Genomic DNA, 27,113 nt, shown 5'->3' with positions numbered 1-27,113 from the left:
GCTAACGATTCCTATTTTGTATCAAAAATATACAGTAGTAAACAGTTAATTATCAATGATAGTCGTACCAAACTGGAATCAAAATGTAAACACCATTAAGGATCAAACGTTGAAACATTAAAAATTTAATATTTTTTAGTTTTTGAAAGTTTTTATTAGTTTATTGAAAACAAATACAAGGTAAGACAAAAGCAGAATAAAATTCAGCTCAACTTACATAACACAACTTAGTTAAGCAGTTATTAGCAAAGTACATTAAAATAAGCTTAAGATATCACTGAAACAATATTTTGCCCAAGTAAATAATTTTTAAAGAAATGAAATTAAGTTGAAGACAAAATATACAAATTTAAAAGTTGATGAAAACCAGTTACAAAAGTTAAAAGACATCAGTTTACGAACTGAGTCTCAGTAAGAAATTCATGGTTTGTTAACAAACTCAAACTAATACGGTGGAATACAAAAAATACCTAAAAGTTAGTGTTTAGGCAATTGTAATGACGTTTCCTATACATCTTATGCTTTATATAATGACAAAAAAAAAATAAATAAGTATATAGTAACAAAGTAATTGTCACCAGATGAAACAGATCGCACAAGGGCTGTTTTCTGAGCATGATGTTGGATTTTGAGTGACTCGGAGGATACTGAAACTCTCTGTAATAATGTAGTAGTTTAAAAATTGTTATAAAGCTTTTAGGCTCTGAACAATTCTAAAATAGAAATACTCATAGCACTTTTGATTTTTAATCCCTATGTAAAATAAATGGTCAAATATAACTGATAACAAAAATGTGAGTTATTGTAATTGTCAGCAATGAAATAATCAGTAACAAGATAAATTATGCATAATATATTGTCGAACATTGTTGAATGATGGAAGCACAGATGGAACACAAAAAGCTACAAAAGTACTGAATGGATAAAGTAATAATCTTAAATAAAAGTAATATTCTTAAACTTATTTAATACTGCTTAATAAATACATCAAATAAAATGAGTATGGTATTTTACTTTAACAACTTCATGCAGAATTAAAGCAGAAACTCTGGAAGAAATTTGGAGCAGTTAGTTCCAGTTTTGGGTTGGCCTTTTGGCTGCAATGTGTGTTTGTATTTGAAGTAAGTATAAGTATTTGATTTCCTCATTTTTATATTGACATACTAGAAAATCTTGACAAATAAAAATAAAAAACTGAAGTATAGAAAATTTGCAGACTTTTGTGCATATTTATATTGAAGTTCATCCTTTACCTTTACAATTTACATTTTCAAAAAAAATAATAATAATAATAATATTAATAATAATTAAAAAAAAAATTATTCAAGCACTGTAAAAACTACATGTTTAATAAGAAATGAAGTTAATGGATGTGATAAAGCTGAGAGTAGAATTATATGGATAAAGCGAGCTAATTGCTTTCAAAAGTTTAGATGTTTAGAAACTACCGCATAGGATATTTAATTTTATAATGCAAAAAGTTTTTTTTTTTTCTTAAATGAAAAAGTTTATAAAAAACATTACTTTATCGGTTACCTCGGTTTTTCCTTAAAACAAAATTAAAAGGAGATCAACAATATCATCATGCAAGACATGCTAAAATATTTGTCAATAAATAAAGTTGAATTTTCAGTTCCAGAAAAAACATTAAAAAAAATTATGGAAAGAATACCTATAACATGATATCACAGTTGGAACAATTTTAACAAACCACGAACATTCATTGTAATATAACACGATGATTAAAAAATAAACTACACCATATGAAAATAATGACCATAAAAATTATGATTACTGATGTAAAGCAGTATTTCTACATGAAAGCATAAAAAAACCCATATATTTTAGCTGCTGTTTCAGGTAACTTCCACTTCAGAAGAATTGTGAAACTAATGTTGCCTGATGTGTATTAAAGGCTTTCCAAAATTAATGAGAAAACCAATTATGTAAAAATATTCATTAACAATGTCAAATGTCATTGTTGAAATTTGTCCATCAAAAAACTTAAACTTATTAAATTTACTTGTAGCTAGGTCATAATGAATTCTATGATGGGTAGCATTAGGATATAACAATTGTTCTTCATGACTAAATGAAATTCTGTCAGTCAAAAATTTAGGAGTGCAAAGAAAACATCCCTTTTCTTCAAGTTCTTCTCGGATATCAAAGCTTTTGTCAGCAATGACCAGGTCATTTTTTTCTAAACAGTCTAAAATTCCAGATTTCAAAAAGAGATCTCTCTCGGAAATAGAACCTGGCCAGACATCTGATATAAAAGAGATACCACCAGTCGGAGTTTTTCCAACCAATCCCTTGATGGTGTAGGTATTTTTTTTCGTGCTGAAAGTCAACCGCTGAGTTTGCACACTAGTTGGACGCTGTATTTGGAGCTCGACCGTTTCCAGAATAACTCGGCAATTGGGATAGTGGCGAAAGAAGATGGGCGAACTCTTTCTGTTTATTTGTTCTCTTGAAGGCCAGATTTTGATAGGTCTTATTCTGTTGTACATGAAACTCGAAACATTGCTCAATATCCTCGATGTACTCGGTTGACCTATTTTAAACAAAATGGAAAGAAAAAACTGAGAAATACCTGTTCGCAGGTAGATTAAAAATGCAAAGAACTGATTATAAGGTGATATATTAGAATAAGTTGTCAGGTGCTTTTCTAAAAACAAGTAATCATAGATAGCCTTGAAAAGTTCTGCAGAGAATCCAGAAAGAGATTTCATCAAACTGTCATCTTTTATTCCTTCAACTCTGAAAGTGAGTCGATCTACTTTTGCTTTCAGCTCAGTTAACTCCTTCTGAAGTGAAGTGTTTTCTATAAGTAGAGCTGAAATTCCGTCCATTCGAGTCTGCATTCCTGCGTCTTTAGAGCCAAGAAATACTGTAGAATATTCTGATGAACTGGCTTGCAGTAAAAGTTGAGTAGACACACCAGAGACAGCAGTTTGCACTGAAGCATCTATACATTCAGGTATTGTAACAGAACTGCGGTTGAAGCTAAAATTAAGAAAATGTAATTAAGTTAAGAATCCAATAAAATAAAATGCAACAGACTGGTAAATTTCTTTTCTCCAAATTTAAACTAATTTTAAAGATATGCACCAGTATTGATTACATTAGTTTTGCAGATTTTAATAATCAGGACTAAGATGTGGCTTTTTTTTCTTCCTTTGGTTGCTTTTTCTTTCATATTTTATAATTCTTTCAGTCATTTTTTAGATCTATTTTTTTACAGTCTTTTTTTTTAAATTTTTTTATCAACTTCGAGACATGGTTCTAAGTACCCGACTCTGACAAAAATTAAGTATTTAATACGTAGGTAAAACAAGTGGAACAAAACAACAGGCTTATGGTGTGCTAAGTGCCATATTTGAAATCAAGTAATTCCTGACCATCATTGCATATTTGGCTCTATGTACTATCCAGTGCAGGTAAACTAAACTAAACTCTGGCGCGACAGCTTATAGAGGGCCTAGGCCTACTGTGCCCATCTCAGTTTTCTTGATCTTGGGCTCTAGGTGCAGGAGCAGATTTTCCGGTTTGGTGGTCAGCCGAAAGCAAAACCCCCCAGTGTTTAGTTCCCCAAGCATGCTCGGTACTCATTTATCGACCCACTGAAGGGATGAAAGGTTGAATCAACCTCGCCCAGCCCGAGGATCGAACTCAGGACCTGTGGCACGGTAGCGCAAAGCGCTACTACTCAGCCACCGGGCGTCCCTCATGGTAGGTGGAGAAGGAAAAAATGAGGTAGGAAGGGTTGAAAAGAAAAAGCAGTCATTTCTTAAAGACTTAAGTCTCAAAGTAAAAACTATACATTTTGATCCTTCCTAGTCATAATTTTTCACATTTACATAGTTTACTAATAAGCATTTGCTTTTCTTTTACATTAATCATATATTTTAAAATGCATAGCAAGTTTTTATTCCCCTGCCTATGGGAGAGCTGTTCGGAAGTAGAACTCAGTCCAATCTTGCATACTCTTCCAACACATTAGACTGGACAGTCGGGTGTATATGTTGTTCTAACCTTGACAAAACATGTACCTAGATGAAATCAGTGAGGTGAAATGTGGGAGCAGGAAAGTAAATGCCTAGTTTAAAAAATAGAACACTAGAAGAATATGAAGCAAAATTTACAGGATCAACAAAGAAGATCTTCTAATTATGAATATTCCACATAGCAGGAAAGAAAACGCTTAGTTTAAAAAATAGAACACCAGAAGAATATGAAGCAAAGTTTACAGGATCAACAAAGAAAGTCTTCTAATTATGAATATTCCACATAGCAGAAAAGTAAACGAGTTTAAAAAATAGAACACTAGAAGATCGTGAAGCAAAATTTACAGGATCAACAAAGAAGATCTTATTATTATGAATATATCATATAGCAGGAAAGTAAACGCCTAGTTTAAAAAATAGAACACTAGAAGAATGTGAAGCAAAATTTCCAGGATCAACAAAGAAGATCTTCTAATTATGAATATTCCACATAAGATTGTTTTTTTTTTTTTTTAAAGGAAACTATACAGAAAAAATGTAAGTTTGATGACATCAGCCATCCAAAAGCTTTAATAGAGTTAAACTTGGGAGGTCAAAGTAACAACACGCTTCTTAGGGCATAAAAGAAAAATTAGGAACTTGGTATAAAAACTCACAATAACTAGTCACAATTGTCCACATTAGAGCCAAAAGTTTGAAACTATTCTTCAGTTAAAACTTAATGAATACGTAGGAAAATAATTTAATTTCATGCTGAAAGAACAAGTAGGTAAACATCTGACATACTCAAAGTCATCATCACACTCTACATATTTCCGCTTCTTGGCTTCCGTTATGCGCAAAACAGTAGGCTCTGTACATACACCAGGTGGATCTGGTTTTTCAATAGTTGATTTTGATCTGAATTTTGTTGGAACAGCATCTTTCTCTAAGGCTTTTTTCCCTGCACATAAAAATAAATAAATATAAAAGCATTCAAAAAGTTTTTCTTTACATCTGTAAGTATACCAATTTAATAAATAAAATAATTAATTTTAAGCTAAGCTACAGTAATCAGGAGATATTAGTAATTTATGATAAAATATTTGATGTTTTGTTAGCTCTATTCATTAAGTAGGGTCAGATGGGGTAAAGTAGGTACATGGGGCAAAGAAGGGATACATTGAAAAACATCTATTTTCTTCTTTTAAATTAAAATAATTAGTTTATTATTTTTAAAGACGTTTAGGCAAGTCTTTTTTTTCAGTTTTAGAAACCGATAAAAAAGTTTAATGTTTACAAACTATCTGTTCATGATCAACTTATATAGCATGTTAGTTTAGGTTGCTGTTGAACTTTCTTCTAACTAATATTATTAAAAACTGGCAAAAAATATATATATACAGTAGGGAACCGATTATCCGGAACGATCGGGACCATCGCTATTCCGAATAACTGATTTTTCCGGTTTTCTGAATCGCTACAAAAAGCCGTTTTTTTATTGTTAAACCCAACTAAAAAAAAATTTTTTTCTTCGGAAATAATCTTAAAAAGAAGAAAAAACGATGGAGTAATACACTAATGATTATTTCCAAAATGCTGGCAAGGTAAACATCTTTCAAAACAGAAAGAAAAATCCTAAAATCTTATGAGGAAAAAAACATTTTTTAAAAAAAATGGCGGGAAAATTTATCGAATTTCGCTCCGGTTTTTTGGTTTTCCAATTTCCTGATAACGGGTTCCGTACTGTATATATAAATTTTAGTTCAAAGTGATAGAGGGACATGCAAGTAAAAGATTTACACAGAAATTTAAGAATAAATTTTAAAATTTAATTACTATGAATTGTTTTCTGAGGTGAGGTGAAGTGGGTATTTGGTTAGGCTTAGCTAAATGTTGTATAATAGAGATATTTTCTTTAAACTTCTGTGGTAGCTTTAGTAAGCATCTAATGCCCTATATTTTATATATTGAATTTATTTATTAAAATAGCTTAATCATTGACTTATTTGATTATAACCCAACAAGATAATTTTAAAATTGGAAACAAAATTCATTTTTGCAAAAGAATAATAGATGATAAATAACAATATAACAGACATATTATACGAATAAAATTACCAAATTAGCATAATGGTTCAACTTAGTGACAATATTTAAAAATATAGACTAGTTTTTAACACAAGTTTCTGCCTTCATATAGCAGTTTTTTTTTAATGGAAAACAAAACAATTTCCTTAAAATAATTAAATTGAAAAAAATAAAAAATACATGTCTGCTTAAAATCTATCAAAAACCCTTTAAATTATCCCAATAGGTATTAATTTTTACAATCTCATTTATATTTCAAATATAACAAAAACCATTTCCCTCCTCTGAAACTTTGTAGAATTCAGCAAAATGTACTACTGCATTCAAAGTGAAACCTAATTTCAATAGATATGAACATTAATTCTTAATATGAAAAAAAATTTTTTTTTTTGTATTTTTTCTTCTTAAATATAACTAAAATACATTTATTTAAGAACATTTTTATTTCAATAACATTATCAACGTATATTTTTTAGAACTATTCCCACGTTACTCCACTCTGGGGGTAAAATGGGTACATCAAAACATGTTTTTTTGAATGCATTACTGTAAGAAATTCAAACAAAATAGATTAGTTATATTTCATAGTTAATCTATATGGATCCAATGTATATATAAAAAGCATAAAAAACTTTCTAAACATTAGCTGCATAGTGAATAAGTTTTAATGCCATAGCTTTTCTTTTCTCACATTATTAAGCTCATGGTAAACGTTTTTGCAAGCTTTTGCCAATCAATTTTAGCAACTGCTTCAACAACCATACCAATGGACAGTTTGTACCACTCTTATACTGTGATCCATTTCACAATAGGATTCAACAAATCATGAACATTTAAAACAGACAGCCAAATAATATTTTCATCCAGAAAGCAAGATGCGTTGCATTTACTGAGAAACAGATCAGAGTTGAGAGAGTTTTAACTAACATTTTCAAGAAAATGGCCATCTAGGGTGTTTTATTATTATTTTTTTTAGAAATTTTAATGGAATAAAATGTAACAGTCAATGCAGGCAAATTATTGATTTCTTTATGAATGCAATTATTTTCCATTTGAGACAATGAATTTGTTTTCAGTAAATATCCAAATAATAAATTTGTTGTGTAAGATGCACAGCTGTATGTTGATATGAGTATAGTTAACTCACAGCTGTGGTATTATTAGCGATAATAACATGAAATTTTTTAGGACCTACATTTTACCTTATCAATAATTCAAGACATACGATATGCTGTAACACATTTCTTTTATTGCTAATGTGATTTTCTTACTTTATTTTTATTAGCTGTTTGTATACATTTTTCAAAATTATATAAAGTAATAAATAAAATATTTAAGGTACCTAATTATTTTAAGTAACTTTTAAGAGAACATTCTCCCTGTCGAGAATATTGTCCCAGAAGAACATAACCGAGAATTTTATATCTCTAAAGGTATGTGAAGGCACATGATAAAAATGTATTCGCTAAATTGTTGATAATTTTATTCATAGTCTCACAACTTAATAACTCCACTGATTCTCTTTGCATTCTATTGCGCATAAAGTATACGAAAACAGTAGAAATCAAGCAGAAAATAGGTTATTACCAGTTCAAGGAGACTAGTAATACTTCAGTGCTTTAATAAAAAATAAATTAATTTCTTTATGAGTAGTTGAAAGAGAAAATGAGAATAACCCCAAGTATCAAATGACATTGTTGCTTTTCCTGCAGCAGTTTGATCAATCCTAGTAAAAACATTCATTGTTAAGATATAATTTTTTCTTTTTTAAAATTTTTTGTTTTCTTTGTTAATGGATTAAATAATTGAGTATGCATTAAGAGATCGAAAATTCGAGTTTAATGCACCAAATTGAATTTTTAGTAATTTAACTCTAAAACTACTATATTTTAAACTGAAAATTAAAGATTTTAAATTAATAGTTTAAATCAATAAAAGTGATTTTTATTTTTTAATTACCTAGTGTTTTTTTGATATTATGATTAATTTTGAGCATATTGATAAAACTGGATTTTTTAATTGCAGTTAGATAACAGTGAAAGGGCAAACTCATAATTACTTACATAGACCAAAAGTGGCTCTTAAACCTCTAAAGTTAGAATCATATTTACCAGAGATTTTGTGATAGGAAAAACAATCTTCTTCGAAGTGCTCAGAGCAGAGGAAGCTTGTGGAATCTGGTTTAAAGTCAATCATATCCATTTGAACAAGCCAAAACTTTAATAGAAATTCATTTTTCAGGGGAAAAGGATGGAAAGTAACGTTTTTCTCTAAACACTCCTTCCGCTTGGAAAAATTATTACAGCCAGGAGCTGAACAGAAAGAAGACAATCTATAAAATTAAAAATATATTTATATAAGTAACATTATTGAAAGCTAGACTATAGCATAAATAGCCAATGAGCTTTTTATTTCAGACATAAAGTAGCCCCCGCCCACTGTCAATTTCATATGTATAGAATATTTTTTCAAGTCAATGGGCCATCGGGCATTAATTGTTATATTAAAAAAAGATTATTTTCAAAGTTTCAAGTATTTATGCAACTGGTAACATGGTAAACAATAGTTTTGAAAATATGTTGAATACAGTAGTCATGAAATTAAGAAAAATTGGTTGAATGTTTCAATTAAACTTCATTTTAATACTAAAAAAATAATTTTTTCTATACATACAGCATTAAAGTATGTAGTCTTAAGTTTAATTTGCACAAAGAAAGAAGTTTATATGTGAAAAATTGCTCGAGTAATTACAAATTTACAAAAAAAAAATGGATTTCGGGTAGCCCCGCTCACATGAATGTTGGGTATCACTGCCCAATTTTATTTCGCCGATAAAAGTATGGTTGCAAAGATTATTATTTTATTGCTTCAAATTTGAATGCTATATGCATTTTTAACAACAAATATATGTTTTAATATTATATGAAACATAAATTTATATATTTAAAAATCCAAATTAAAACAAGTTTATAAGAAGAGATCAACCAAATAAGTTTATATTGAAAAACAACTATTGTTATTAATTAATGTTACTTAAATTAAATTATTTTCCTTAAATATTTCATATAAATATATAATAATAAACTAATATACATTAATAATAATAAAAAGTATGACATTTGTTGTTATTAAATGATAGAATTCACTAAAAGTAAATATAAATATGTAATAAATACAATAATTTTGTGATAAATATGATAAATGAGGTTTATCTATTATCAATACATTGGTCATTTTCATTTACACCTGAGAAAACAGTCAAAAAACATAATTTTTGTAACTGGGCGGAGCTACCTGACACATTTTGAAAAGAGCTGAAAAACATGTTTTTTTAAATTTCTATTTTTTTAAGTTAAACTATTCTTTTTTTTGGCTTATTCTTTTTGCATTATTTAATTAGATAATAAAATAATAGAAACATACAAAAATATTGATTATTACTCAATATTATACAGAAATATAAGCAATACTCCTTAAGTGGGCGGGGCTACCGGACTCACCCCTACATTTTTTAAAAAATGGACAGACTCTCAAATGTGTTATAAAATGAAATGCTAAAACAAACACAAAATATGTTAATAATAATCAGAAGTTTTCTGGTAATGATTTGTTCTGCATCTGCACTTGTTTTTCAGGATTTTTTTCTCGCCAATATCCATGATAGTAACTGCCAACGTGAATATTGTATATTTGCTCACAGATAAGATGATCACAGATAAGGTGATGTCAAGAGAGTGGGAAGAGTAAAGGTTTCGACTGTCTGAAATTCACGACACAAATCCAGTAAAATAAGACTGTAACAAAAAACCTAAAATATTTTGCACAATTAGTGGAAGGTCCTGCAAGCACAAATACCTGTGATTGAAAAATCTAAATTTAATTAATTCAAAACAAAAGGGAAATGAAAATTTCAAAGTGGGGAAAGCTCTGTGATTGATGGCTGTTCTAGATTCCCATGAAAATAATTGATGTATTATTCCACAGTCAAGTTGTGGTACTGGACTGTAAATAGAACTGTGCAAGCAGGGCTCGAAAAACCGCCCGTCCTCGGCGGTTAAAAATTCCCTGCGGACAGCGAATTTCTCGAATCCGACGTCCGCGCGGACGGCCATTTTCCCGTTAATGTTCGTGATACATTTTCAATTTTTGTTATTAGAATTGATGTTTTCTCTGTCTGGGAGTACTGCAGCCGTTGAAAGAACTTTTCAGCAATGAATTTACAAGAAAACACATTACGTACTGATCTGAAACAAGAAGCGTTAAACGTAAATATTAACATCTACCTAAATGGAAAACCCCTTTCAGATTTCTGTGCAGAAACCTCTGTAAATCATTGGCTTGATTGTGGAACTGGCAAACGTCATATTTGATTCATTTAAAAAACGCAGTACAGATAAATTGACATTTCAGATAACTTGACCTTTGTCATTTAAATTATTTCATAAAAGAAATAAATTATTTCATAAAAAAAATACTAGGTTACTATTAGAAACTTAGTATTTCTTTTATTACTGTATAATGTAATCCTAGTAACTACTAATTCATTGTGCAATTTATGTAAATGTTTGTAATAAATAGGAGAAAATTATATTTTTATTTATTTAGAAGCTACGGGTTAGTTTCAAAGGAGGACGGGTACATTGTTAGACAAGCCGTCCTCGGGGACGGGTAAAATTTCTGAGATTTTCCGAGCCCTGTGTGCAAGAATGTCATTGGCTTGCCTGCAGTGAAGGCGTTTCATCAGCAAAGAAATTAACAAAAAAGAACATTTTCTTTCGTTATTGGGAGAAAAACTAGGCAATGTTTAGTTGGTCCCCATGATCAACAAAAATTCAAGATTTTCCATTCTATGTATGTAAGAATCCTGTGTGAATGCAAGAATCCTTCTTACCGTTTCCAGCTCAATGCAAACGCATACAGACCTATGAATAGCATGTAGAATGATGACCCATTGGTACGATACAGACGATGGTACACTGAACAATAAGTGAAAACTTTAAACAGAACATTGCAAGAAATCATGCTTTTTATGTAATTCATGGAGACAATTGACAAAGAAAAAATCACCAAAATGGATCATGGTTGTTTGGAATAACTTTTGTAGAGATGGTGGTGGAAATTTATGAAAGCAAGTTTGATAAGAGAAAATATTATTGATGTAAAGAAGTAAATGGTAAGTAGGCGTTGGGTGGTATTGAAAAAGCAAGTGTTTTAATTTTTTTTAGGTTATAGATTGTATGAAAAAGATTTTGCTTGAAGTTTGAAATTATAAGTTTTCTGCATATATCTGACAATCATTCGGTAAATTTAAATGATCCCGAGAATGGTGCACATACCAATGAAATTGAGGGCATTTGGAGTCAGAGAAAGCGAGAGTTTTGCAAGCAAAATGTTCACCAGTGCTCTGAAGAAATCCTCTGTTCTTATTTTGCTGAATACGTGTGGAGATGTCAGTACCGGGATCAGACAGAAAAAATCCGTTCTGGAACTTAATGTAATGCATGAAAGAATGTGCACTCCACACTTAATATACACATGGCCAAAAAAACATCTTTTTGTGATCACAGATGAGTGGAGATTTCCGTATTGTGATCTGTGGCAGAATAATTGCCCAGTCTTGGAAACTTCAGGGCAGTGGAATGCGAGAAACTAAAAAAAAAAAAAACTTCACAAAAAGGGACCAACTTGAAAGGTATCACTCGTAGCCACCCCGGGTAAACATCTACATGTTTTTTAAAAAAAAAACTTGCAAGTTTAAAATCCCATTTGGCAACTTGGCGATTGTAGTTGGTGTGACAGATCAAGATACGGAAATATCCCCACAGATGAGATCTATTTTTGTTTCGTTGTTCTGAAAAGCTTTGACTAACTTTTTTTATATGGGGAACTTTTTTTCAACTAAACTTCGTCTTTTTGTAGAAGCTGAACTTTTTTTTATGCAGATGTTAAATAAATATCCGTATTAAATATTCAGTGTCAATCTTGTGTTTCAGTAGTTTTAAAATGTGTAAAAAGCACAACAAATATCTATTAATTTTTGCTGTCGAAAAATCGGCAAAAATAAAAGGGGGCCCCTCATTGAGAACTATTACTCCAGCAGACAACTGGTATAAATTCAGTAGAGTTGGCAGCTATGGGAATGATTTAAAATCATACATTTAAATTGAAATAAAATTTTAACTATCTTTTCAAATTTATAAAGGGGAAATTTGCTAAGAAAATGATCAGTGAGGCATAAACTTAATAACTTACTCTCTAAGAACTGTTGGATCAGATGATTGAACTCTGGGTGGTTTTTTAAAATTGAATTTAAAAATAGAAGGTACAGCAGATTCCTTAATAAAACGACGATTCGAAAAATTTTGGATGTCAAATGAATCAGGAGTGAAGTGTTCCGAGCAGATCTTAGAGTGAATATTTGGCTTAAAATTTGCTCTCTTCAAAGCAGAAAGCCATATTTTCAATAAATCCTTATTTTCCAATGGAAATTTATGAAAAGAAATTCCTTTTTCTAAGCATTCGCTTCTAGCCGAGCTATTATTACACCCAAAAGCACAACAATAGCTAGGCATTTTGTCCCGCAGTGTTTCTAAATGTCTATGTAAAAGAGTTAAGTTATTATAAGAAAATATTTTAATTCGAGTTCATAAAAATCGAAGTCCCTATTTTTCTAAAAATAAAAACAACAATATCTAGCTAGATGATCAGTGGCAAGAAATACTGCGCTTATAGCTTGAGAGGAGAAACTAATTTCGTACTTTATTAAGAAATGATAACGACTACTTCTAATGATGGTGCCATCTATTGGGATATATGTGACATAAGTTTCTCGCTTTTTCTACAAAGATGATGATAACTAAAATGTACTTTTTAAGTCACTCACACGGCGCACTGCATTAAACATAATTCTGAAGAAAAGCAACAAAGGAATTTTAACAAATATTTAGAAAAAATAATAAGAAAAATAATAGGAAAAATAATAAGAAAAGGGAAAATATCGTAGTACATTCCTATAAAACTGAAAGGAGGAGGAGAGGGAAGGGCCCAAAGGCTTGAAACTGGTGTCTCTCTAGATGGCGTTGCGATCGCCAATATATTTGTAATTTTTTTTTGGTTAAGAAAAACTGAACAAAATATGAAATTTTTTTTTTAAACTTAGAAATAACGAAATAAATTCTTTTTGATGAAACGAAAAAAAGTTAGTCTCTGTTATTAAATCTTCCGAAAAAAAAAAAAAAGATTTAACAACTTAAAAACTTTGTAGTAACATTTTAAACTAATAACTACTATTTATTATGTAAGAATTTATTACATAAATGTTTGTTATAAATTCATAATTATCTCTCTCTAGCATCCATTTTTAAATCTAGCTGCCTTCAACAAAGATTCTTTTTTTGTCTTCATTCCTCACTTAACATACAAATAAGAGGATATTAGTACACAGAATTGTAGAGCGTAATCTGATTGAAATTTTCAATTACAATCAATAAGTATACGAAAATACTCGGAGAAAGTATTGTATAAAAAACTAGCTTTTTCTTCAAAAAAAAAAAAAAAAGTATCTGTGTATATTGATAGAAATCTCTCATGAAGTTTATAGAAATTTTCTTTTTAAGTTAGTTTTCAGCTCATTTTAAATCCTTAAGGTAACTATAAGTATTTTTGTAGGGTGGGCCATGACCCCTCAATCAGTTCACAATTATTATGCATACAAAAAAAAAAAAAAAGATAGATTTGATTATTAATGCAACTTGAAAATGATTAACTAAGTTTTGTTTTTCTTTTTAAATTTACGGACTTGGGGCAATATAATGATAAGTCACATTTTTTAATTGTTCAGAAGGTTTCTGACGGAGAAAAAAAACAACCTTACGTTTGAAGTAGATAATGCGATGTTTGTGTGTACCGTGTTTTCTAGAAGAAATTCGGAAATTTGTATGTCTGTCTGGGAGCCGAGGAAATTCAGGGGATATCGCATTTAACTGTCAATGAGGTAAGCCGGGTCCGAATCCCAGCGATGGCTGGACGATGCGAATTGACCACAATGCTGACGCAAAATATCCTCCTTGGTAGACGGGTCATGATTAAGAGTCCCCTTGCTGTCCGGCTCACTGTGGGAGATTTTTACTGTTTTACTCTCTATGTAACTAATGCGACCAAAGTTTTAGCAGAAAATTTTTAAATTTAATAAAGGCTTAGAAAGATGACAATTGTTTCAATGTATATTTTTGCAGCAGTTGTACGACAAATATCACAATAGTATATTTTAAGAAAAGCTTTAATCTTTAACACATTAAAATGAAAATGGTTAAAACACAGCAGACAGAATTTATTTTCAGTTTCTGAATTAGGATGCATGACGAACGAAAAGTACTAGATGCATCGAATTTAGAAACTAAAGTTTTTGCACTTTCTTTTTTCTGACTAAAGATTAAAGAAAATATTAGTGTAGATACCATTGTACAATTCACCAGACATTAAAAAAAAAATAAATAAAGTTACATTACCTGCATACACTTGCCTGATAAACCAGCAGTTTCCTATTATTTTAGTCCATGGAAACCTAAATAATCTGCCTTTTTTTGGTGGAACCATTATAAACACAGTTTACTAGCAATTGAAAGCACATTAGCAATTAGACTTAACTGTTTTGAAAAATTTTAATGTGATGAATGAAATTAATCTTCAAAAATAATTACACAAATAGGTTTTATGCCAGGCAGTAAAATTTGGAGGCTTGCTCTAAATTGTTTTTGTTTATACACGTAAGTTGAAAATACTACTAAATAAATAATAGCTAAAAGAGATATTAAGATATGCTAAATTATAGTATAGTTTTGTGTTATGAAAACGAAACAGAACAATTAAAAATTTGATTAGAATAGAGAAGGGTCATAGAAGAAACATTTCTTTACAATTGAATTTTTTAATTGAAAAGTTGGAAGGGAAATAGTAATGCAATTTTCTATGAATTCATGTCATTATCCTATTTCATTAAATACATTATTAAATTTAAAATGTATTGATGTTGAGAATTAAAAATGATAATTTTATACAAACAAAACATTGTAATAGTTTCCAAATTCATATTTAGAAAGGTGTAATCTTTAAGAAATTTAAAAAAAAAAAAAAGATTTTAAGGTTTGGAGACTTTTTCAAGCATTTTAATCTCCTTGCCCCCCCCCCTTTGGTAAAGTAGGCTGAGCACATTACTGTCTCTATACTGAAGTTTTGAATTTCAGGAAAATGTTTTAGATCAAGTCAGTGCTCTAAGTGGAAGGAGAAAATCATAAATTTATTTTTCTTTTCCGAATTATCCGGGAGAAACATAGAATGTTCAACCTGTAGAAAGTGAAAATAAATTTAATTTATAAAAGACAAAAACTATCCTGTATAACAATCTTTTAATTTCTTAGAATACATAATGGAACATAGTGAACATTGTAATAGACTAGCTATATTTAGACTTAAAATTTATAAATTGTAATAAAAATTTTACAGCAACAAAACAACCACTGGGAATTTTGACAAACGTCACAGAGAGAATGTTGAAGAGATGAAGTTTAGATAGGATGACGGAAATTCTTCCCTGCATACTTAGCAGCACTGCCCAGCTGTTCTTCAATACGCAAAATTTGGTTATATTTGGCAAGACGCTCAGAGCGACAGGGTGCTCCAGTTTTGATTTGGCCTGTGCTAAGCCCAACAACAAGATCAGCAATAAAGGCATCTTCAGTTTCACCACTCCTGTGAGATACCATAGTGCCCCAACCATTAGATTTAGCCAAGTTGTGCCTAAAAGTAAAATTATTAAAACAAAATCTATTAAATTAAGAATATTTTGTGATGCAAGTCAGATATTGTAAACTAAAATGTTATTTTGAAATAACTTTAACGAATACTCATAAAATCATTTTTCTAGTATATTTAATTTTAAGTTTCAATAGAAATAAATTTTTTTTTTATTGAATTAGGCCAAGGGTGTTCACAGAAGATTTCTCAAAGTGATACAATTAGGGAAAATATTTTTATATATATATATATATACTATTTTTGAAATATGCACAGAGCTGCAGCGGTTCAGGAAATGGAAGGCTCTTAGTAAGGTGACCCAGGTTCAAATCCTAGCATTGGACGGTCAATATGAATTCTGTTCCCAGTACACAGAGCTGACATAAAACATCTTCAGTGGTCACAGATCATTGGTTAGAAGCCCTTCGACGTCTGGCAAACTATGGAGGTTTTTTGTAGTCCCCCCCCATGTAACAAATGCGGGTTAGTTCATTCCAATGCCTTATTTAGAAGTTCCATAGTCATCTGGATTAGGGTCAAAATTACAAGGCTACACAGTTTAACATTGATAGTTACTCAGAATTACGTTGGCTGTTCAAAGCCAGTTATAAAAGGAAATATACACACAAAGATGCAGACTTTTCAAACTAGCTATCTGATAAGATGTAGCATAATACATATGCATGTTAACTAGCATAATTTCAAGGTGTTTAACTACTTAATTCTATAATCTCTTACTTTTGAATATTTGTTACAAACGAAAATTTAATAACGCTCGGCAGTCAAGGAAAAATATTTCTAAACAGTTACTTTTATTACTCAACATAAGACAATAATATTGACTACAAAATCAAAAACTTATATAAATATGAATAGATTTTGTGTGCTATACAACATACATTTGTAATAATTTAAAATAAATACAGTTGGAAGAAAAACAATTTTTAGTTTATTGATTCCAAGGAGGTGCAAATGTATTATTTTTACTCTCTTCAGGGTGCTCATGCTAATAAATGAGAAATATGATTTATTTAGACTTAATTGGAATTTTGAGTCTTCTTAGTTTCAATATTTAAGTTTTTCCACCAAGTTTAAAAAATTATGGGAAATTTAAATTTTGGAATTTAAAGTATTTTTAGTAAGTAAGGTATCTAGATAATTCTTGTGAGAATTTTCCAAATTACAAGTTTGCTTGTCATTCCAAATTGTTTGTTTGTTATTACAGCATGGTGCACTTACGCTTTGATTGCCTCAGTTACACTCCCAATTTGATTCACCTTCAGTAAGAGACAATTGCAGGATTTTTTATCAACAGCCATCTGAATCCTTTTTGGATTTGTGACAGTGAGATCATCTCTGAAAGAGAAAAAATAAGTAAGTTTAAGTAAAATAAGTAAGAAAAAGTAAGTTTTAAGAAATATAAAATTTGTAGTTATGATTGAAGAAACAGTAGAACTTATTCGAAAGGTCTCTAGAACAAAACTTCAAAAAAGTTTTACATTGGATTTTATTGAAGACTAAACTAAAAATCTTAATGAAACAAAAACTACTGCTGAGGCAAATTTCAAAAATTATACTGTCATTCAGTGTTGCCAGGTGCCGATAACCGTTCACCCCCAGATGGCGTTGTAAAATCCCCTAAAATTTTTAAAAAAACCCCAAAACTTTTGACTTAATGTATAAGTATTCAAAATAGTACAAAAATTAAATAATGTATAGAAAACGTTGCTTTAATACTCTAATATTTTATTATCAACAAATTAATCTTTTTTACATTTCAATTGTTACATTATCTTTAATTGCCACTAAAATATTTAGGATATTTTTTTCAATACTTTTTGACTGGCACATTTTTTCATAAATATTTTGTTACCAATGATATAGTATTTTTCATATTTTAATTCTAACATTACGCTTAAATTTCTGATAAAATATCCAACATATTTTCGTCAATACTTTCTGATTTGTATATGTTTTCGGTGCTAAACATTTTCAACATAGAAGAAGCGCAAAATAGCATCAGCTGTAGTTATAGATAATTTATGTCTCAATTTGTTTTTAATAATATTTAAGATGGAGAAACATCTCTCCACAGCTGCATTTGAAAACGGAATACTTAATAGAGCTAAAACAAGAGTTGAAATAAGTTTGAATTCATTTTCATATTACCATCTCACACATTCAGTTACAAAATTTGATATTAGAACATAACCAAAGTGAAACAAGTAAAATTCACAAATAACCCTAAAACAAACCCCTAAAAGCAAATTCCCCTAAAATACCCACTGAAGATTAAAAATTCCCCTAAATTTAAGGGGAAAACCCCTAATCTGGCAACACTGCTGTCATTAAACATTAAAAGGGTTGCATAGAAAAAAAAAAAAAAAAAAATAGCAGCAATACCTTTTCAGAGTTTACTTCATGGTAGAAGCTTTGAAATTTCTGGCTTTAAATTTTATTTCAATTTATATTTTTTGGCCGCTCAAACATAAGTTCGAATAATAGCCAAACAAAGTTTAAAATTATTTTAACCACAAATGAATATTAGTATAGATTTGTTAATTATGCTTGGCAAAATTTAAAGTTAGAAGCAATCATGCTACTAAGAAAGTGGGGAAAAAAAAAGTCCAGGTGAGAAAATTTAAAAGAATGATGTTTTCAGTATAATAATTCTGGTGAACAATAAATAAAAATCAGATTAATAAGTTGAAGGAAATTGCTAATTAGAAATAATTTGAGGCTTAAATAATGAAAAAAAAGACTCATTTTTGTAGAGAGAGAAACTGGTTAGATTTACATTTGTCAAGAACCAAATATACATATATATATTCTCAAATGCGAAAAAAAAAAGGCAATTTAAGGGTGTGGCAATTGAAATACTTTGAAAATGCAAAAATAAAAACTTTTTTTATAACAATTAATCTTATACTTCAGGCCCTAATAAGTTAGGTTAGTATTAAAGTACTACCAGAATTTAGGAATTTTTAATAAATCTTGAAAATAGGATAAACTGCATTTCTACTAGTATTTTTCTTTTCTACTCTTTTTTTTAATTTTTTTTATATATGACAAGTTTATGATTTGTAATATTTTCTTTCATTAAATAGTAGAAACATAGCGTAAAAATGAAGGGGAAAATGGGTTTAGTACTGTCATACATGAAAAAGAACTACAATAACCATCATTTAAGAATATTTTTTGAATACAAGACACACTGGCTCAATTTGATGTAAAATAGGACTGTCTTACTATTATATATAAAGCAAAAACAAATTTAAACTATTTAATAATTTAAACTACTTACCCAACAACTTGATTAGTAACTTGAGAACAATATTTTGACCACGCTGCCCAGTCATCTTGATCAAATGGATCTTCAATAGATACAATAGGATATTCCTTGATCCAATCTAAATAGAGCTGTCCAAGGGCATCCGGAGAAAGGAATTTTGTTGGATCTGATTTTGGGTTCTTGAAGTCTAAATCATATTTTCCATCTTTATGAAATTCTGAAGCAGCTACATCCATTCCAATTTCAATTTTTCCAGTATAGCCAGCAGTTTCAATAGCTTCCTTGATCAGTTCCAGACCTTCTTTGTTCTCTTGAATGTCTGGAGCAAAGCCACCTTCATCACCAACACCAGTGGCAGCAAGACCAAACCTATTTAAGGACAATTTTAATAAAATTTATACAGTTTTGTTACCAGTAAAATTACAAACCTACAGCCATTGGGCATTTTACAGCTAAAAGAAACCTTACAGGAATTTATTAAGATTTCATTTTAATAATAAAATGATTGTTTTAATGCTATTGAAGTTTATAAGTGGAAAATATTACATATGAAGCAAAATGACTTTAAATTACAAAGACTAGTTTTTAATGGTTGGATCACAATATGGAAATATTTCTGAAGATGAGACTAAAATTGAATAAATCTCTTCAAGAAAGAACAACTTACTTCTTCTTGATAACATTTTTAAGGTGATGATAGACTTCACTACCCATCTTCATAGCCTCAGTGAAATTACTAGCACCAGTAGGTAAAATCATGAACTCTTGCATAGCAAGTTTATTGCCAGCATGGCTACCACCATTAATTACATTAAAAGCAGGTACTGGAAGAATGATCTCTTTTACACCAGCAAGGTCAGCTAAATGTTGGTACAAAGGCACTCCCTGTCCAGAATGGAATTAAGTTTTAAAAATGAACACATAGATTCCTTTTTAAAAATAAGTTCAAATAGAATTAAGAGTAATCTGACAAAAATTTTGTTAATGTAAAGGAGTAAAAATATGGTAGAAAACAAACTTCTTAATTAAGGTCCTAAATTTATGAAAAATAAATCAAATGCACTACAAAAGCTTTATTGAAATGCCTAAATCTGCCTATTACTAGAGGATTACATTAAAAAAATTTACACTTAGTTTTTAATAGTTTAAGAACGTAAAATTTTTGATAAAAGCTAGTTGAGATTCCCATTAAAGTCAACTAAATAACTGAGAATTTAATTAATCCTTTCTAATATGATATGTCAAATTGTGAAGTGCCTTGTTACAAAAATATAACACTAGGAATTTAATTGTACTAAATAAGAGTTATTAAAGTTATTTTTAAATAGTATAAAGCTTGAGATTATGATTGCAATTGCAAATGAGCTTTTTCCTATAACCCTCATTTAAAATATCCTATATTAGAGTATATAGTGAATTCAGATTTTAGCACTAACAATTAAAATACAAATATTTTATAAGCATATTTCCATTAAAATCATAATTTAAGACCTAATTATGAATAATTTACTTTGTGTTCAGCTCCAGCTTTGGCCACAGCAATTGAAACTCCTAATATAGCATTAGCTCCAAGTTTCGCTAAAACATAAAAAAATTACATGAATGAAAATTCTAAAGACTTTTCAATAAAATAATAAATAATATTCATATAAATAAGAATAACCAGTGTATTTATTAAAAAAAAAACTTAACTAAACTAATAATTTAACTTGAAACTATTCAATAAGCATACCCAACCCAACAGCTTATAGTGGGCGTTTTTCACCGAATGTCAAGACCATATCAGTTTATATTTTAATTATCGCGAATTAAGATCACATAACAAAGAGGATCACAAGTCATGTAATTTAATTTCCCATTCAAATAAGAAGGATTCTTAAGAAAGTGGAAATTGATAGAATTACTCTAAAAAACGTAGTTAAAAACCATGTTGATTTACAATGGAATATGCTAATTTAGTGAATTTCTAATACATAATATTAAATTCTGTGAAAAAATTTCTCCTTTGCAACTTAGGAAGGATTTAGAACATCAATAACAGCCATTGACAAATTTGTCCTATTTCAGTGGTCAATATTCAAGACAGACGTATGATCATAGGATTTTGTTTCAGATTATACAAGATCAATTGAGTTCTTGATAATAGAGATACACTTGACAAGTTTCACTGAACAAAACATAGAAAAAAGCTACTCACATTTATTTTCAGTACCATCAAGAGCAAGCATAATTTCATCAATTTCAGTTTGTTTAGTAGGACAAATACCCTAAAAATAGAATCAACATAAATAAGTAAATCATAGGTTAAGAAAAAAAAAATTAAAAGATAAAATGAAAAAATTAGTACCTTTTTAATTAATTCCGGAGCAATAATGTCATTTACATTTGCTACAGCTTTCAAAACACTTTTCCCATGCCAGTTTTTTTTGTCACCATCTCTCATTTCTAAAGCTTCGTAAATTCCAGTAGAAGCTCCACTAGGAACACCAGCACGGAATAATCCTACAAAAAATTTTGTATTGATGATTTAATTTTTCCTATTTTTAATGAATTATGCATGAATGAAAGGAAACAGAAATACCTTTTTCAGTAGTAACATCTACCTCAACAGTTGGATTACCTCTGCTGTCAAAAATTTGACGAGCATGAATCTTTTGGATAGGCATTTTCAATAAATCTAAAATAATGAACAAATATCAATACTTTGTTACATTAACTACAAGCAAACAAGGACAAGAAATTATTATGATAATAACAATGGGTGTCTTGATCTGGATGCTTAGATTTCAACATTCTGATATGGAAGCGGACATCTTTAACCCTTTCGCGCCGACTGTGACACATACGCGCCAGTAAGAAACGCACTCACTTCCCGACAGAAAAGCCAGTGTGCCAGAGTGTTTTCTCATTTACCCCCGGCAGTCACTCATTTGTGCCAGTGTCCTGGAACGTTTTAAAAAATAAAATTTCTGCCAGAAGATGGCATTGTATGTCCATATGGTTTCAGATACATGTAGATTTGACCTACTCAAAATGAGAGTACAGTAGGGAACCGATTATCCGGAACGATCGGGACCATTGTTATTCTGGATAACTGATTTTTCCGGTTTTCTGAATCGCAACAAAGAGCCGTTTTTTTTTTATTGTTAAACGCAACTAAAAAAAAAATATATTTGGAAATAATCTTAAACAGAAGAAAAAACGATGAAGTAATACACTAATGATTATTTCCAAAATGATGGTAAGGTAAACATCTTTCAAAAAAGAATGAAAAATCCTAAAATCTTATGAGGAAAAAAAAATTTTATTTTAAAAAAAATGGCGGAAAATTTATTGAATTTCGTTCAGTTTTTTTGGTTTTCCGGTTTCCTGATAATGGGTTCTGTACTGTAGTATGATTCACATACACGTGGTTTTTAGGGGGAGAAAGAAATGTTTTAAGAGGGCTCTTTAACTTCGTGCATGATACAGTGCACTCCCGATTATTCGGGTTAATCACCGGGACAGGTCGCATGAACAATCGAAAAACACGGATAATCCGAAAACTCTTTTTATTAAAGAAAAAATCAATATCAATACAAAAAATATAAAAATTACTGGCATTTGCATGCTGTATAACATCAAACTAGGAATTTTCCTTTAAAAAAATGTGTAATGGGCCATATATAGTCACATATTTTACGAACCACATTAATGTCACCGTAATCAAATACTCCCCATATAAACTAATAAAGTTTCCACAGAGCTGCAGAATGAGAAATTGTATTTCCCTCATTTACTACATCTTCTGCAACAGTTACTATTTGATTTAACAACATAACGATGTCTTCATCTGTCAAATACTGGAAGCCAGACTCACATGCATCACTTTGAAACCAATCTTCTAGATTTTTTACATCAAGAATTTCAAAACTTTCGATTTATTTTGCTTGTTCAAGAATATTATCATATTCCTCTTGATTATCTGAAGAAGATTGTTCAACAAGAGGTAATCTTTCTCCACGATCGTGATAACTTAGACGATTTTACCTCTGACCATGCTGCTGATATTCCATATACTGCAATATAGTAACGAATATTGTTTTCAAAAATTGGGTAGTGTTATAGCTTCATGAATCCAATTTTTTAAATCTTGAAAATATTTCTCTTTAAATTTCTTGTTGACTCCCGAATGAGCACGGATAATCCGCGCTCGGATAATCGAGAGTGTACTGTATTTGTTTTCGGTAAGCAGGGGACGTTGTTTTTTTCCTCGCTACAGCGTTGGGTATTCAGATTTGCGGTCCAGTTTTTAGTGTAATGTTAGTGTTTTCAAATTTTTCATACTATAAAACGAATTTTAAGTCATATATTTAGTTTTCAGATATATAATGTTAAAAGTTATAAAATGGTAAGTACATAATAAAAATAAAAAGTGTAAAATATATGTTTAAACAAGAAATAACTTAAGTAAATAAAATATCTATAGAAATATATGTATAGCAAATGTCATTTAAATACTCTACAGAACATTATTAAACAACACTTTGATATTTCGGTTATTTCATGGATTTAGGAGTAACAGCAAAAACCCTCTGGCCTGAACAGACACTCGTGGGAGAGACTGCCGGCCTCAGCGATAAGCATGCATTTGCGTTTCCCGCCGCGAAAGGGTTAAAGTAAAAAATAATTTAATTTTATTATTTTTAAAAAACTTAGAACTCTGATTATTTTTTTTAATAGATATTTTAAAAAAAAATTTTCATTTTCTTAAAAAAAAAAAAAAAAGAGACTCTTCTCTTAATCTTTTTGAAATTTAATATAGATAAGTTCTCTTTAAATAATTTTTATTTGATGACAAAAATGAGTATAATTTAAAAAAAAAAAGAAAAAAAAAAGAATTATAAATCTGGATGGAATTAGAAGCTTCAAGTAGAAGAATTGGTACAATATGATAGAGACTTATTGAGGTGCTCCAATCGAACAAAAATGCTGAATTTAAGTCCTTTGCTTGCCATAGTGGTTCTTGCCCTCTTTTACACCTTAATGTCTTTGGAAATCTTATATTTCTAAACTATGATTATTATGTTTCTATTTATACCAAAAATATAACACATGGGGTGAAACATCACTCCCAGTACAACAAATGAAAGCATTGTATGGATTAGTTTTTGTGAAATCATTAGCCCTTAGGAAGAAAAAAAAGTCACATTTTCAAACTTAATTGCAGGCATGTGCAAAATATTACTTTCTTCAAATATACATATCTAAGCTACTTAACTACACATAACATAATAAAACTAGGAATTTATTTAATTGCGACGATACATAAATGATACACAGTCCAATTTGTATAATTCACTATCTAAGAACAGAAAGGGAATGAAAAAATGAATTTCATACACTAAGTTTTTTTAAAATTTTTTAAACTAAATTTATTAACTTTGCCTAAAAATAGAGAGACATTTTCTTCATTGAAACTAATTATTTAGAGGCATAATTATTCACCATTAAAAAAAAACAAAAACTTATAATTAATACTTATAACCAAAGCACAAAATTATTACTTCCGCTTTAAATCTTTCACAAAAAGTAGACAAGACTGTAAGAAAAAACTAATCCTTCAACCCCACAAAGAAACAGAGTGATCGTGAATTACCCTGGGTCACCCTATATGTGTTTTTTCCAAATAATTTTACAAAACTAAAACAAATAATACATACATACATAAAACATAATTAAACTAAAACAAATATTTCTCGCACAAAATTTAAATTTTCAGACTTTTAATTCTTAAAATATAACTTCATTAAATTACAATAAAATATGCCTTAAAAAATTTAGTTTCCTACGACTAAATTTAAAAATGAAACTTGTTCTCAATTTATGATTGTGAGTGGATTCAGTACAGCATATCTATATCAAAAATTAAAAAAAAAAGTCAACTTAAAATTCTAAAAATTCTCTTTTAACTCTTATAAAAATGAAATATAAATTTTTTAATTTAATGGATTGTAAAGAGATACATGTAAATAAATAAAATTTTATTTTTCTATTTTTGATAATCTATTTAAACAAAAATAATATTTATCGAATTTGTTAAACAAATTATTTTATTACAACAAATTTTTAAAATAAAAACAAAATTTTTAAAGATTTGCTAATTCTAAAATTAACATAAAACTCCTTTTCATACACAAACATTCAAATTTGATTTCTTCTGGATATTTTAAATTTTCACTATTTCAATTTAACTAAAAAAAAAAGACGAAATGCATTTAAAAATAAAAAAAACAACTTTAACTTTCTTTAACTTAATATAAGGTTTCAAATTTTTAGTTTCCTCAAAATGTACTTTAAAATAGTTTCTTTTTTATTTTGTACTTACTCTTTCTCTCTACTCTTTTTTTATATTCCTTACATTATAAAATCAAAACTTTTTGTTCGTTACTTTTGCTATAAATACTTGTTACTTTTAAAAGGTAATGCTCCTATGTATGAAAATTATAAGAAAATTTATAAGATAGAAATGAGACAATTAACTTGGTAAATGAAGAAAATATAAGAGTATTTTTTTTTAATTATAAGCAGAAAAGTAAAATTTTGAAAAACTACAATTTGATATATATTTAATGCAATTGTTATAAAATCTTGTTCAATATTTAATACTTCAATTAATTCGTTTGGCTAAAACAATTAAAATAGGATACAATACAGTAAAATAATGTATGGTTGATGTTCTTAATGTATCAATCTCTCAGTAAGTCTAAATGTATCAAGCAATTTAGTAAAAGTGATTTGTTTCGGCTGAAACCGGTCAATTTGGTATTTTTTTTATAGGGATTAAAATAAATTAGGGACAAATTTTTTTCTTCCTTTCACAGGTTGCCAAGATTAAACTCAGTTTGGTTTAATTTTATTAACCCAGATAAAGCCATATGGAGTGCTCTGAACTCACTAAAAACTAAGAGTAATCTGCACAGACGAAAATAACTATTTAAAGATATGGCAAAGCATGCTTGTGATAAAAGCAAAAAAAATTATCTAATATAAAAAGAAAAAATTAGCAACTAATATAAAAATAGAAGTTTATTATCAAACATTTTAAATAAACTGATCCAATAACTATTTTTCATAAAAATTAGTCATATTATAATTTAGGCCTCAGAAAGATAAGAGTATCAAATTTGAAAAGCAATAAATTAAAGAAATGTTAAGGAATAAATTAATTGGAGCAAAGATATTCTTGACAGAGTTGGAGTTTAACAAACCTAAAAGCAAATGTTAAGTTTAGTATGCATTAAAACAGAAACGAATTTTAAAATTTTAGAAAGTTATTTGCACACCTTCCCTCCCCAATTAACAGGAAAATATTGCCAAAATTATTATTAGTGTTACATTGTTTCTGCAATAAAAAATGCAGCCTATTTAAAATGTAGTTAATGTCTTCCAGAAAATTTTAGTTTTCATTTGTTATAGTAGCAATTCTTAAGATTTTCTTCGGCATATATCTTGATTTTACAGTAGCACGAAGCATATTTTCTCAGTATTAGTTACAATTTACCGGAAAACTTTAATAATTTAACTACTATTAGGGCACCGGTTGAACAAGGTCATGCAATGTCAATTGAAAACTGAAGTTTAGGTTTTTTTAGACGAAATATATGCTAAATTTAGATTTGAAATATGTTTATCTATGGGCATCGTATTAATTAAACTCAATACTTAATAAATAAATTACAGCAATAAGTTCTTACTATTTCGTCAGCTGTCAAAGATGTTATCTCTTGAATGTCAAACTTCAACCTTCCCTGCCGATGCGGAACCTGCAAATGCGAGATGAAGGACGTCGAGCACGAAGAGGTCGCACGAGTTTTTATTTCCCAAAACAAAAGGAAACAAAAAAAATGTTAGATCGTATTACTTATTTTACTTTATTTAAAAAATACAAGATAGTTAAATTTAAATAGAAA

The 27,113-nt window shown here is 29.3% G+C and overlaps 2 protein-coding genes across 2 annotated transcripts; both read right to left on the bottom strand.

The window, feature by feature from the left end:
• Positions 1-131: 131 nt before the first annotated feature.
• On the bottom strand, positions 132-12,807 carry LOC107436324 (uncharacterized). Its single transcript, XM_016047986.4, has 4 exons — positions 12,330-12,807; positions 8,189-8,409; positions 4,794-4,950; positions 132-3,006 (listed from the first exon to the last, which is right to left on the bottom strand). Exons 1-4 carry the CDS (start codon positions 12,647-12,649, stop codon positions 1,890-1,892), a joined length of 1,815 nt encoding a protein of 604 aa, XP_015903472.1. The 5' UTR covers positions 12,650-12,807; the 3' UTR covers positions 132-1,889.
• A 2,657-nt stretch (positions 12,808-15,464) lies between these two features.
• Eno (alpha-enolase) lies at positions 15,465-26,976 on the bottom strand. The gene is made up of 9 exons (XM_016047988.4): positions 26,898-26,976; positions 21,743-21,838; positions 21,509-21,663; positions 21,359-21,428; positions 20,672-20,739; positions 19,829-20,046; positions 19,174-19,530; positions 17,109-17,225; positions 15,465-15,872 (listed from the first exon to the last, which is right to left on the bottom strand). The coding sequence occupies exons 2-9, from the start codon at positions 21,825-21,827 to the stop codon at positions 15,641-15,643; spliced, it is 1,302 nt and encodes a 433-aa protein (XP_015903474.1). The 5' UTR covers positions 21,828-21,838; positions 26,898-26,976; the 3' UTR covers positions 15,465-15,640.
• Between the last annotated feature and the right edge of the window lie 137 nt (positions 26,977-27,113).

This window comes from Parasteatoda tepidariorum, chromosome 3, assembly GCF_982258835.1.
Source record: "Parasteatoda tepidariorum strain Cologne lab strain chromosome 3, Ptep-v5.0, whole genome shotgun sequence".
Lineage (NCBI taxonomy): Eukaryota > Metazoa > Arthropoda > Arachnida > Araneae > Theridiidae > Parasteatoda > Parasteatoda tepidariorum.
Note: the sequence above shows the minus strand (reverse complement) of the source record. Positions and strands in the feature narration are given on the sequence as shown.

Bases quoted from the DNA above. Each gene is read 5' to 3' on its own strand.
- Eno (XM_016047988.4), bottom strand. From the start codon at position 21,827: ATGCCTATCCAAAAGATTCATGCTCGTCAAATTTTTGACAGCAGAGGT. The intron at 20,047-20,671 runs GTAAATTATTCA...CATTCTGGACAG, and splicing joins AAGCTGGAGCTGAACACAAA to GGAGTGCCTTTGTACCAACA. The intron at 19,531-19,828 runs GTAAGTTGTTCT...GTCCTTAAATAG, and splicing joins AAAAATGTTATCAAGAAGAA to GTTTGGTCTTGCTGCCACTG.
- LOC107436324 (XM_016047986.4), bottom strand. From the start codon at position 12,649: ATGCCTAGCTATTGTTGTGCTTTTGGGTGTAATAATAGCTCGGCTAGA. The intron at 4,951-8,188 runs GTAAATATGATT...TTTTATGTGCAG, and splicing joins TTCCTATCACAAAATCTCTG to GGAAAAAAGCCTTAGAGAAA. The intron at 3,007-4,793 runs GTATGTCAGATG...TCTTAATTTTAG, and splicing joins GAGTGTGATGATGACTTTGA to CTTCAACCGCAGTTCTGTTA.